General features: G+C 37.8%; 1 protein-coding gene across 8 annotated transcripts in view; it reads left to right on the forward strand.

The window, feature by feature from the left end:
• The window catches only part of DMD (dystrophin), a 2,428,671-nt gene that overhangs the window by 1,122,540 nt on the left and 1,292,208 nt on the right, over positions 1-13,923 (forward strand). For all 8 annotated transcript variants that reach the window (XM_077145121.1, XM_077145123.1, XM_077145120.1 and 5 more), the window contains one exon: positions 11,299-11,460. In XM_077145121.1, coding sequence (XP_077001236.1) covers positions 11,299-11,460 — 162 coding nt within the window. The remainder of the gene's footprint in view (positions 1-11,298; positions 11,461-13,923) is intronic.

Genomic DNA, 13,923 nt, shown 5'->3' on the forward strand with positions numbered 1-13,923 from the left:
TCTACTTTAGAGATACAGAAACCGATGATTTAGATAGATGTGATTCTTTTAATTTTATTATCTAGATATTTGTCAAAGAAAGTCTTAGTTTTTCTCTTTCTTTTAATAAAACTGGTCTGTAACTTTTATTCACAATACTTGATAATTTAGAATTAATATTTAATTCCTATAATACAAAATAATACTCTCAGAGCAAATGCCCATCTGTCTCATCCATCTTACTTTCCTATTCTAGGCCCTTTTTAAATCATGTTTTTCTCAGGCTATTCCATAGATATGTAGTGTTGAATGATGAAATCCGTTCTTTAACATTCAGGCAAAACTGCCCTAGAAATACTTTCCCAATAAGTCCTGAAGCCTAGAGAGGCCAGTCTCTCTAGAACATCAACTAGTTCCATCCCCCTATCCTGTATTATTATTATTTTTTTACGTGGGCAGGCACCAGAAATCGAACCCGGGTCCTCTGGCATGGCAGGCAAGCATTCTCGCCTGCTGAGCCACCGTGGCCCACCCCCATCCTGTATTATTGATAGTGCCTTCCAACATGTAAAAGTTAGAATGTCCATAGCCCAAATACCCCTAAAGATTGGGGAGAAAAAGCAATGCTGATGGTGGAGTTATACTCATAAGAAATGAGTATGATTGCTGAATCATTATACAGATATTTCTTTAAGTTTCCAGCGTCTTGGAGCAATTAGAAGTAAAACTCTAAAATTGTGGAATTGTAACTCATGCCACAATTCTGAGATCTGTTCTACAACTAATTGTTTTAGTATGCTTTGAAATTTATTGCTTTTTTGTGTATATGTTATTTTGCACAATAGAAAAATTTAAACCTTGCCCAATTTTTTTGAAAGAAAGAAATGAGAGAAGGAATGTTCAACATTTCTTAATAATATACTCTAGTGTTTCAGAGTAATCCATATATGGAATGAGAAATAGAAATACATTTCGAGATCATCAAGCTGTTTTTAAGTCATAGAATGCACACATTCAGCAGTAAGTTTCCTTCAAAAATAGTTAGTAAAATTGGAGAATTGCTTTACTGCTTCTGCCTTTGAAATTTCGTACTCATTTTCTGATCTACACTAGGAAATGGCCAATTTAATAGCATTCTGCTCTCCACTTTTTTTTTGTTCCAAGACTAATTAATTATGTGTCCATATCCATTGTTTATTATTTATTTTTTATTTAAGGCATATGCTTCTGCAAACTTCACTCAGTAAGTCTTCTCAAACCTGCATAATTATCACAATCACACAGGTAGGAGGGTATAGAGAGTTTATAGTTCATACATATTATATTCCAACTTCCTCTGTGTTCTAATTAGTGGGTTTGAATTGAGATGGAAACTATATTCTTGCAATGATCTTCTGGTGATTCTGATGATTATTCAGGTTTAAGAGCCCTGTTCTAGGCCTTCAGTTGAGAATGAGTTGCTTAAGGCAGCCCATTTTGTCCTATGTCTCAGATACATTCCCTTTGTGGACCATTACCTTTTCCATGTTCATTTACTATTCATTAGAGTTGAGCAGTCCCTGTATTGCAGAGATGAAGCTCATTTCTAGTTCCTGAACAATTCAGCCAAGTGGGGGCAAAAATGATTGTCCTTCAAAGCCACAATTCCCTGCTGGAGTAGAATGATCACTTTCTAGGAAACCACAGCAAATTGCTGATAGCACAGAAAAATGGAACACCACTAACCACAATATCTGTCATTTCCATGGCATCAGAATATTCCCCAGTGTTCTACCTCTCACTTCTTCCCGGTCTGTGATTCTAGATGGAACAAATTTTCCCTGTGGGGCCAGTTTGGTAGATGCTAGTAGTCTTGCAAGGATGGGATAGACAGTATCCACAATTAAATCTTCAGTTATATTTAATTAGGATGAGTGCAAGGATCCTACAAGTGGGGGACCCACCACCTGAGGCCTGATCTCTCCTCCTCCACTCCAAACAACTATAGCACAATGGGTTCAATCTACAGATAATGAGAAGTTGCCGCTGGAAGAGAGAAGAGATTGGAAGCCAGTTTGTCTATTTCAGTCAGCTTAATGTTTCACAGGAGGATTCATTGTCATACGATCTTGGTCTCTAATAAGGAATCGGGTGTAATGCACCACTTTACCAGTGTTTACCTGTTACCTGTTCCCCTGCTGACATCAACACACATGAGTGTTCCTTTTTGCACTGCCAGCCTGCTGGTCAAGCATTGTACAGCATGTTTGGCAAGTGGAGGGAAAAGCCATTCTTCCCGATATCTTCCTCCTACTGTCAAGATGCACATCTCAACCAAAGTGTACGGGTTCCTTGCTACAAATCTGCAGCCTTTTCTATTTTATATACTTGGTGAACAAAATGCTTTAAAGCTTTATAATAACTTCAGGCCAAAATAGTGTCAATTATTTACTGAGGGATTCTTGAGAGTGTTATAAGGAGGGTGGATAGCCATGTGCAGTATGGATAAATAAGGTGACAGGAAGCCATAAATGACATTGAAGTTATTTCTCCTTCAACTTCTCCAGCACAATGGTGATTACCTGGTTTATTAAAAAAAAAATGAATATTGGTAATCTTCATGCAGTTTCTGAAAAAGAATAATTCATCCCAGATATCTCAGCAGAGTGGGGGGGATTTTCCAGTGTTTCAGACACCACTTCAACTTGGCACCAGGGTGTCACTTCAGGATGGCACCAAAATATACTTGACCCCACCAACCATTAACCATAAAGGCTGATAGAAGCAGAGCTTTTTTTTATTTGAGCATCATACTTGTCTTTCTCAAAATATTTTTTTAACTCAAAATGGTTTATTCTGTAAGAACACTATTGTCATCTCACATGAAAAATCCAGACAGCTGGATATTTCCAGAGTAGATTGCATCGGCAGCTCAGTGACCTCATCAAGGTCTCAGGTTCTTTCCATCTTTCTTTTCTGCCATTAACAGCAGATCAGCTTTGTCCTCAGATATTCTTTTTTTAAAAAAAAACTTTTCTTGTACAATATAACATATGTATAAAGCAAAGAAAGAAGAAAGCAATAATTTTCACAGCACTCTTCAACAAGTAGTTACAGGACCGATCCCAATTTGTCATGGGCTACCATCCCATCATCTCAGATTTTTCCTTGTAGCTGCTCCAGAATATAGGCAGCTAGAAGGAATAAATATATTTTTATTATCATCACAGTCGATGTTTTCTTTTTTGTGAAAAATAATATATATAAACAAAAGCAATAAATTTCAAAGCGCAGCATCACAATTAGTTGTAGGACAGATTTCAGAGCTTGGTATGGGTCATAATTCCACAATTTTAGGGTTTTACTTCTAGCTGCTCTATAGAATCCAGAACATTTTATCTCTGCAGAACCTGAACATGGGCCTCAGACTATTATGGGCCTATCTTACAGAAAACGGAACCCAGGGGAGAGCTCCAGTGTATATCCAAAAGGTACAATTTCTGGTTGTGGAGGCTACATCTGTGACTCCCTAGCTGAAGCCTCAAAATTGTTTTATTCATAGCAACAAGGGAGGCCTCCCTTTGCTGCTCTGTGAAAGGGACAGTGACTAATAGCCTTCCCACACATTGTGCAAAGTCCATGAGGCCAGAACCATTGTGGCTAATCCTTGCCAGGAGAGTCTGGATTTCTGAGTAAAGAGATTGTCTGGTAGCAAAGGGTTATTCCACTCTGAAGCATCTGTTAACACTACTGTGCTTGATGGATGCCCTTGCCTTATCTGGGGGTCATCAAAGGTCTACCTCATTTACATAACAATGACTAGTTAACTCACAACCACCAACCTATCTGATATAGACCTTCCTAGATGCTTCCTCACTAGAGGCCTTCTCCATTTAGGTAATTACCCATACACCAGCTAGTTTTTCCAAGTATGACACCTTGCTTTTCCTCTACCTATATTTGCATTAGGGGCCAGTCACTGCATTTGTGGCTTCCTGGGACAACCACAGAAGCAACTGCCAGAAATCAGTTACTCTGCTCAGTGGCTACTTTTATTCCTGGCTGCTATTCTTTGCTTCTTGTTACAACTTGACTTTACCCCCGGCTTAGTTTCTTAGGGCTGCTGTAACAAACTATCATAAACTAGATGTCTTAAAATAACTGAAATTTATGGTCTCGCTGTTCTGGATCCTAGAAGTCTAAAACCAAGGTATCAAAACAGTCACAAATCCTCTGAAGTATGTAGGGGAAAGTCTTCCCTTACTTTTATTCTGGCTTCTGCTTGAAGCCGGCAATCCTCAGTTGTCTATGAGTTATAATCTCTGCCTCCATCATTACATAGCCTTTTTATCTCTCTTTCTCTGCCTGCGTCTCTTCTTTCCTTCTTAATAATGACACCAGTCATATTGCATTAAGGGCCCACCCTACTCCAGTGAGACCTTGTTTTAGCTTGCTTAATTGCATCTGTAATGACCCTATTTCCAAGTAAAGTCACATTTGGAGGTTCTGGGCATTAGGACTTCAACATGTCTTTTGGGGAGGACATAATTCAACCCCAGAAACCTCAGATTTAGATGTTTGAGTCATGTATGGACTCTGTTCCTTGCTTGAACATGTGCTCATGATCATAAACCAACTTATGCCTAGACTCTGACTTCCTTATTGTTAAATTACTAATTGTCTACAGTTTAGACTTTCATATTATGAGCACATGTGCAGTCAGAGGTCATTTTGCCAATGGACCAGAGAACTTTAACTGATTACAGGGATGTGTACAGTTACCTTGAAAAGGTTTGATGAGATGAACTTTGTAGATTTCTTCTAGGTTTACTGTATTATACTTCTATCACTTTCTTTTTGAAGCTGAAATAAGGTATCAGTTTACTCCTGTTGTACAGAGACCAATTTCATCTGTCTTTCTATAAAGACAAATAGTTGGGGCGAAAATCCAAAAATGTCTTATATATATTACTCTACAGCTCACTGACCATTCTATCAATAATTTACTTGACAGTGATGGCTACCTGATGTCAAATCCCATTGGTAAAATAATTCTCAAACATTACTTTCAAGTATACTCCTTCAGAGTCACAGAGGAACTTCAGTGACCTGCAAAGTTGTAAAACAGATGAAGTTTCAATTTACCATGGCACCAATGGTTTTTACGTTCTTATTATGTAAATGAAATTAGAGAAAGCTCCGACATGGTTTGCGGGATTTTTTCCCCCAGTTCATTGAAACCAAATGACAATAACAAAAATAAATCCCGAAGGCCTCTGTGAATAATATTTAACAGTATTTGTTTCATATTTAAAGGATATATATATATGCATGTGCACATCTGTGTGATTATTTACAGCCTACTTCCCTATAAATTATACTAACAAATTACTACCAAAGCAAAATCATGGAAGAGACCCTCACAAGAGTTATATATGAAGTAGCTTAAAGCAGCAACAGTTTTTGTTTATCTGGTCTTTCTTGTCCAAGAACACAGTATGGGGCCCCTTTTCTTTAGGGAAATGTAGGACAGATTAATTTGAAAACAAAAAAAGCAACAAAGTGAATCTTTTTTATGAATGCTGAGACTGTGAGCAGTAATATTTAGTTAGTTCTCCCTGATATAAATGATAAATTATCTTCTTCTCTCTGTTTATCCATCAAATTCCCCTCTCAATATCCTCGCTTCATTCCTCTTAAGCAAAACATCATATCTTCAGTCTGCTTTAAGCACACCTAAACCACTAGAAATTATGTATGCAATTTTGTGGTGATCTATTGCTTTCTTAGCACTGTACAAAATCAAGGCAGATGAAATGCTATGTCTAATCAGCCTCCAAGAGGTAAGTTTATATAGAAGCCCAAGGTGTTCCTCAAATTTCAGCTTCCTTGAGAATATCCTCCTGTCAGTTCTAACCAACTGGAGCTTGGGAGAATCTGTTTCTGAGACAAATACAACATTTTGAGCAGTCCATAAATAATTCTTGGCATTTCCATGGCATGCCCCCTTAAAGATCTTAAAATTATGTTTTCAAACCAACCACCATGATTCAATCAAATTGAGTATTCCTTATTACCTGGCACTTCAACAAATTACAACCTCCTGGTACATGACAAAGAAAAGCTAAAAGGAAGTAGTTCCGTCAACTGCCAAGCACCTAGATCTTGAAACTCCAGGAAAAAAATAATTTGACCAGGATGCCCTATGCAGGAAGGTGTGGCTGTCAAATAATGAAGATTAGTGGCCTCTCATTAGTCACCACTTGAGTTTCTAAAGAGCTGGAGTGGTAATTGGTTTCAGGACTCCCATTGTCAGCTACTGTATATGAAAATAAAACTCATTCCTTATTGGCCTACTTTCTGCGAAGTAGGAGCATTCAAAGTAAGGGCAATTAATTAATTCTCCTCAATGCAGAAGCTTCTAGAATTTTCAGTTCATTACCTTTATTTGATCTGAAGTTGGGACTTCATTTCTTTTAGTTCATCTACTGCTAAAATCATTCAAAGAAATGAGGCTTAACATTAACATCAGTTAAAATGCTTCATTGTTTAAGGGAGAGAAAATAAGATGATGCTAGAAATCAAAGCATTTACATGTCCAGATCTCACTGATGAGTACCTATAAACAAAAAATTAAAAGATAAAATAGGTGTGTATTTTACTACAAGATGATGAATAGTATTCTGTTTTTTTTTAATCAACCATCTGACACCAGTACTTTCCTTATTTCCTAGAGAAAGATACTAATAAACAGAACGGAAATAACTCCAGAGTAATCTGTCTGCACAAAGAACCAAAATTTTTCTTCATGATTGAAGCTCAGCATGTGAGAATCTTTAGTTCTAGAGAATATCCACACCCCAGAATTCTGAGAAGTCAGATGTCTCTTAAACTCCCAGCCTAGTAGAGAATCCCTTTCTTGACTTAAAACCAATGAAGGGATAACTTTTGTAATGTTAAGCCTGAGTGCATTGATCAATTAAGAAAGAAAACTATAAATAACACAGACCCCCCCCCCCCAATACCTGGTACATAATGAGCAATGAAGGGATATTTATTAGATAACTGGGGTTTTTTTGGTTTGTTTGTGGGTCTTTTTTTTTTTTTTTTTTTTTTTGCATAGGTGGGCTCCAGGAATCAAACCCGGGTCTCCGGCATAGCAGGTAAGAATTCTGCCACTGAGCCACCACCACACCAACTAATAACTAGATTTTAAAAAAAGTTTGTTAGGTGGACCACGGTGGCTCAGCAGGTAGAATTCTCAGCTCCCATGCTGGAGAACCAGGTTTGATTCCTGGTGCCTGCCCATGCAAAAAAACAAAAGTTTGTGAAAGATCCTAAGAAAGCAGTGTATCTTTGGTACATTCCAAATTCCCATTTTATAGGTCCCTATCACTCTTGAATCCCTTCCTCTACATGAAAACTTCCTTTCAGACCCTCCACTCAATTGGTCCTCCCCAATAATTTCTTAGCCATTAAAATTAATTATTCTTTCTCTATCTTTCCACTAAAAATGAAAAAAAAATACAATTACACAATAACACATTTATAAAAGAAGAAATAGCATTCATAAAAGAAGAAACAAAATAACAGCACATTTTCTCCCAATCTCACTCCTGGATCTCATAGATATTGCTATATTTTGAGTTAACTTTCTCAGGAGAATTTTTTTTTTAATTTTAACAAATTGCTTTGTAATGACTGTATTTTTTATTTGTGGGCTATGTGCCCAAGAGGAGAATTGCAGGCAGTGTAGGAGAGGGAATTTTGGACAAAAGCACTTTGGGGACATTCTTTATTCCAACCAGTATATATTTCTTTCTCCTCTATTTTGTTGCACTTTGTTATTGCATTCTATGTGATCTTTCTCTGTATGGTTGCAAGCTTCCTTCTGAAAGTATGCACTACTGGCTAGAAAGCATAAGTGCAAGGGAAATATATTTGTATACAAATTTTCTCAGCAGATCCTAATTTAGTGGGGGAAACATTCACATTCCCAATTTATTTGCAACCATGAGCTTTCCCACCACTTTTAATTGGAATCAGAATTGTTATATGGCCTATTCAGTCAGTGCATTTCAGGAATTACAGTCCCTTTAATGAAAGTTATGGTTGCTGTCATAGTTTTGTAAAATTTGGGATAATTTTTTCTCTATCTTTAAGAATTCATTGGCATTTTAAATACATTTATTTTGGTTTGAATTGTCAGTTTTTATTTCGCTAGAAGAATTAATTCTCCCAGGGTTTCTTAGGCATGCTGCGCTTTGATTTAAGTGTTTATTATATTGTGGCACAAAAGTTAATACTTGATTTAAAAAATAGGAATGTGTGGAGCAATCAATTCACTGTGAACACTTTCCACTGCCAACCAAAATCAATGAAAATTTTAATTTATAATGCCGAGTATTTTGAGGAGATAATACAAATGTGTTTTCATGGATGTTACTTTTTTTTAACTTAGATTTCTTTGAGTTTTCTTAGAAAAGTGGATTAAAATCTTCTTCATTAGGTTATTTCTTGGTAACTATTACCAGGATTCAATTTTTTGCTTTTATATTTTCATTGTTGAATGCCAGTGTTTTAATATCTTTCTCACTCTTCTCATTTCTGCTGTTTCATTCTAGCCATATAGGTCCACTTATTGCCAAGCAGATTAGCAAAAGACATGAAATAGCATTTTAAAAAATGACATTTGAGCGGTATTCTGGAACAGCAGGAAAAAAAAAATCCAATTATGGTTCAGAACTTCCTACCAACTCCATTAAATGAGACAACAATCAGGGTCTGCCTAATAAGATGTTTAGAAATACGAGGCAGTTTATGTACCATAACTAGTTCAAAGAATTCTGCGAGTTTGGACTGACATCAAGTGTTTTCGCTGCCTGAAATAATTGAAGAATCAGTGTAACTCGGTCTCCCTTATTGACTGCCAGGCCAGAGGGCAAAAAGAACAACCCACCTGAGGTCAACTCTGTGATTATTTCAAAGGCCACCTCATTTCTTTCAGCTCATAGAATCTCACGAATAGAAGAAAAAAGTTAAATTTCTAAAAATAACGTTTGAGGCCAGATGTGTGGCTTAAAGTTATGCTGTATTACATCCTATTCAGTTGTTTTACAATTCTAACAGATATACACTAATGGATATGCTGCATTTGCCTTTAGCCAGAGAAAGGGCCAAATTTTCAACAATGGCTGAGTAGGCAATTACTGCATGTTATGATTGGAAAGTTTCCTTAGCCACTTGTCACGATGCTGAAATTTTATCATTAGCGATCCATTTCTCTGGAGGAGCTCAGAGTAGGCTTTTCTGCAATTCAGAGGGCTCTCATTATAGCTGGGTACAGTTATCTGAATTATTGGGTGATATAACTTCTAGGTGAAGTCTTACCTGACAAAAGGGAAATATGGTTCAATTAGAGTACAAGGCAAAATTTTGGTCACTGATCTTGAATAGAGTATTTTAATAGAAATAGATTAAAGGTTGCCCTGAATAATCTTCTATCCTGTTCTGTTATCTGGTATGTGTTGGCGCATGCTGGAAAATGGAATAAGAAATTTATAGCTGGATCAAGGAGTAGAAGACATTGGGAGGGCCTGTAGCATAAAGAAGTTCTAAGCCATATAAAGGAATATGGCTTTTAGCCTAAGGAAAATAAAGAATCAATGAAGCACGATGATTTCATTTTCAAAAAGAACACTCTGTATTTGCTTTGCAGGTGGGTTAGGGTGGGGTTGGATACCAGCCTAGAGGCTAGTAACATGATTGAGACAGAAGGTATTTAATGAAATAAACTACAGCAGAGGCAGAGGGGAAGAGGGAGAAAAGGATGGTAGAAATATTCAGAAGGCAGAAGAAAAGCTCGATGATTGCTTGATTAGATGTAAAGTAGGGAAGGTCATGATAGATGATGAGCAAACATCCAGAATGAAGTCTAATAAAGGCAGTGATTAATTGCATTTCATCAAAATAGGGAAAAAAGGAACCAGAGAAGAATCAAAGCAATTTTGCGAAGGAAAGAGGAGTTGAGAAGGGACACACAATGGCACGTAGTGGGTCATGTTGTGACACTGTGGTGGTTTAGGGTCACTGAAGTGAAAATGTCCTGCAGGGCAATACATAAGCACAAGTGGAGATCATGAAGGAATCGAGACTGGAGACTTTAGAGTTGAGAGTTATCAGCATATGAGATAAAATTGAAGCTAAGGGTATTGGTAGAATGAGAGGAAAGGAAGGTCTAGGACAAAGAAACTGGAAAATGTGAAGGTTTATGGCACAGGTAGCAGCACTGGGAGAGTCCTTCTCCTCTAGTGTCATTACTCTTCCAGCTTCTTTTCCCTTGGTCTAGAGGCCTTTAGCTTTTTTTCTCACTTGAGTTCATTAAATAACAACTACATCTCCAATATCTTTTAAGCTTACGAGCCAACATTGATACTCAAATATAAAAACCAGGATCATTTTTTAAACCCCAATTGTTTTTTGGGGGAAGAATAGTTTTATTGTACCAGCGGATTATGCCTACTACAATCTGTGTGATGGGAAAATATTCGACGTGGCGTGTGACAATACGTTCTCGAAAAGTCCTGTGTCCCAAATGTTACTTTTATGACTACACTTCTAAAGGTGAACTGATCCTTGAAGGGAGACTTTGCAATCTGTTCAGCATGCTATTTATACTTGAAAAGTGTAAAATTATCCTAATCATAGTTATAATAGCAATCAAGATTAATTGCAGCTATATTAAGATTACTTCTTCTTTGTTCTGCTTTGGCAGTAACAGAAATGCAATTGTACAAACAATTTCCATAATCCAAATTGCACAAGGAAAAATAAATCCTCAACCTGACAGTTATCTAAAATTCTCCTTTTGATAAGAAGCTGATTCTGAACAGATTGTATACGTGTCTCACTGGTAGAAGTGGATTATCTTCCTTGAATTGGATTGCCGTGACGATGGCCCTATTCTAAGTACACCAAATCTCTTGAACTATATAATGAGATCAAGAGGAACATTCAGCCTGAGAATGACAGATTGCAACGGCTGAGATGACTCCTCTAATGTTTTTCCCGGCCTCTCGCCTTGTGCACAATACTGTAGTTTGGTCCCGTGGGTTCCCGATTCCGGATTCTTGAAGATCTGTGTACTACTTTTTTGTCTCTCATCACTGTCAGTTTTTATAAACAGAGCTGAATGAGTGGTAGGAAGCTGCGAAATCTATCATACAGAAAGGTGATTGTGGAAGCCTTTAGAATCTTCATTTGCTTTGAAGCAGGATTGCAGGAAAACAGTCATGAGGAGACTATGTTTAACTGAATCACCCTATTTCTTCCTTCTTTTAGGCCATGAGGAGGCAAAAGTTGCTTGAACAGAGCATCCAGTCTGCCCAGGAGATGGAAAAATCCTTACACTCAATTCAGGAGTCCCTCACATTTATCGACAAGCAGTTGGAAGCTTATATTGCCGACAAGGTGGACGCAGCTCAAATGCCTCAGCAAGCCCAGGCAAGTTCAACTGGGAATGAGCTTCTGGTCCTTTGTTTTGAATTCCTAAACAAGGCACTGCTGAGTTTTTAATTTAGTTATTCCTTTAGCTATGTGGTGAGTTGTTTAGATTGATTTTTTTTGTTCTTCTTTAGCGCTTGAAAATTGATTTTTGAATGTATGTAAGGGAGAAATTTTAAATATAAAAACTTAAAGGACAGCAGCACTATTGCACTGAGGTCCGGTGCTTGTCAGTGTTTTCAATTGCACTAAAGCTAGAGGGAAACCATGGGAATGTAAGTGGTACAGAGAATATTCTGAAACTACTGTTATAAATTCAGCCGTAAACACTTACTATCAAGTCATCTTTGTAATCAAGCGTTCACAAGTCATGAGCTCTCTATATTTTCTTTCTACATTTAATGTGTTGCAAGTAGCTAGTGTCATAAGAAATTAGAGATCTACATTTGCATTTTATTACTAATGATGATGAATTAGATAAGCATGCACCCTCACACTTTCATTCAACTCCTTGTTCAATTCAAAGTATCAAATGTATTTAAGTGTTTCAAGAGTGAGAGTAAAAATAGTAATAAGCATCAAGTTGACTTTATAGCGATTACATGTATGCTATTATTTTACTTTGGGAAGTAATTTTTTTAATGCAGTCTTGCTGTTGTTAAATAACATTTGAATGTGTATAAAGTATCATAGGCATTATTTATTTAAACATCTTTAAAGTTTGGTAGTAATGAGGTAATGTGACTACTTTTCAAGTCTTATGTGTAGATCATTAACCCAGAACCAAGGAGAACCATACGCTGTGTTGTAACTGGCGTTATCTACCCTCCCCCCTCCGCCCTCTCCCCACTGAGTGGTGGAGATACCTGACCATTTTCACTTCATCGTCCCTTTTGGGTAAAACATTGGCACTATCGATCATGGTTACAGTACAGTTACAGAGCAATGAATCTCAATTGGTGGCTGAGCATCTGGACACCCAGAGCATTATATCCATAATGCCATAGGTTAGTTTACCTATGTCTAATTTTGACCAAGAAAGTGTCTGCGATTATAAGGCAGGATGCAGGTAATTTTCATAGGTGTAGAAAGTCCAGAGCAGGGGACTATGGAAAGATGGCAAGGTAGGAAGCTCCAGGAATCGCTCCCTCCACCAGAACAACAATTAAACACTAAGAACCATCTGAATCAATTATTTCAAAACTCCACTGTCCCGTAGAACCCTGTACAGCATCCAAGGAGGAAGTAGCTGGTAAATTACGGTACATACCAATAAATTGTTCTCTCTACCATGGGCAGTTAGCGGCACCGATTCCCCCACTCTTGTGGCAGCTTGCTGGTGTCAGAGAAAGGCGTAAAAATTCATTTCCGCAAGATCCGGGGGTGGAGGGAGGGGCAAATGGCCAATCACCGCTCACAACTTTTGATTTGCTACTTTACATCCCTGGGAGCCCTGCTCTGAGGGTGGCCGTTGTTCCAACCAACCACAGTGGAGGAGAGCTAAAGAGGGTCTGCTTTCTCACAGCTGCAAAGGACAGTTGAAGGGCTGCATTTGCTGGGAAGGTCAAGAAAACTGAGCTAGGGGGTATAAGGGTAGTTCAGTGGGAGAATTTTTGCCTGCCGTGCGGGAGACCTGGGCTCAGCTCCCAGCCCGTGCACTTCCCAAAGAAACGAGCAAAGAAAGAAAGAAACAAACAAACAAAAATTCAACCATGGTGTGGCAATAATGGGATGCTCACATGGAAAAAGAATTAAATGTGACCCTGGGCATATAGCATACAAAAAAAAAAATGAGAAAGAAAGAAAGCTGAGCTCTGGGGAGCTCGGGAATAGGTTCCTTCCTGGGCCCCTCCCAAACTGGGGATGGCCAGTGCCACTTACATGGATCCCAGTCTTGTTCTTGTCTTGGGAAACTCCTTTCTGGCTCAAATCCATATCCTATGCAGGTATCATTGCACCTGCATTTTAAAGCTAATTCTTGACCTCGACTGTCCCCAATGGTAACATATAATATTGGAAAATGTAAGCCACCCAAAAGTTCTCAAAATGTTCTTCATCTCCAGGGTTTATTTTAGGATGACAGCAGTGAGTTGTTTCCTGGAACAGAATTATCCAGTACTCAGATTTACTTTGATCACTGCATTTCCCAAAGCTCAATTTGAAACTCTGTTGAAAGAAACAATTGAAGTATAAAGGTTGCCTGTGAAATAACTTAAGCATAGTATGACAAAAAATGGACCGGCAAAGAATACCAACATGACATTTTTCAAAGCCTATAAATGTGGGGCTAATTTTAATGCTCGAAATTGATGAAAAATACATATCTTTAAACTTGGGCAGAAGTTCATTGCTAATTAAGAGACCAAGTGGGTGTTGCGTTCCCTTTTTGGCAATTTTTTGCATTTGTTCTGATTCAATCAAAGGGAAGTAGATCAGAAGGAATGGCATTACCATATTTGGTGC

The sequence above is a fragment of the Tamandua tetradactyla genome, chromosome X (genome assembly GCF_023851605.1).
Source record: "Tamandua tetradactyla isolate mTamTet1 chromosome X, mTamTet1.pri, whole genome shotgun sequence".
NCBI classification, from domain to species: domain Eukaryota; kingdom Metazoa; phylum Chordata; class Mammalia; order Pilosa; family Myrmecophagidae; genus Tamandua; species Tamandua tetradactyla.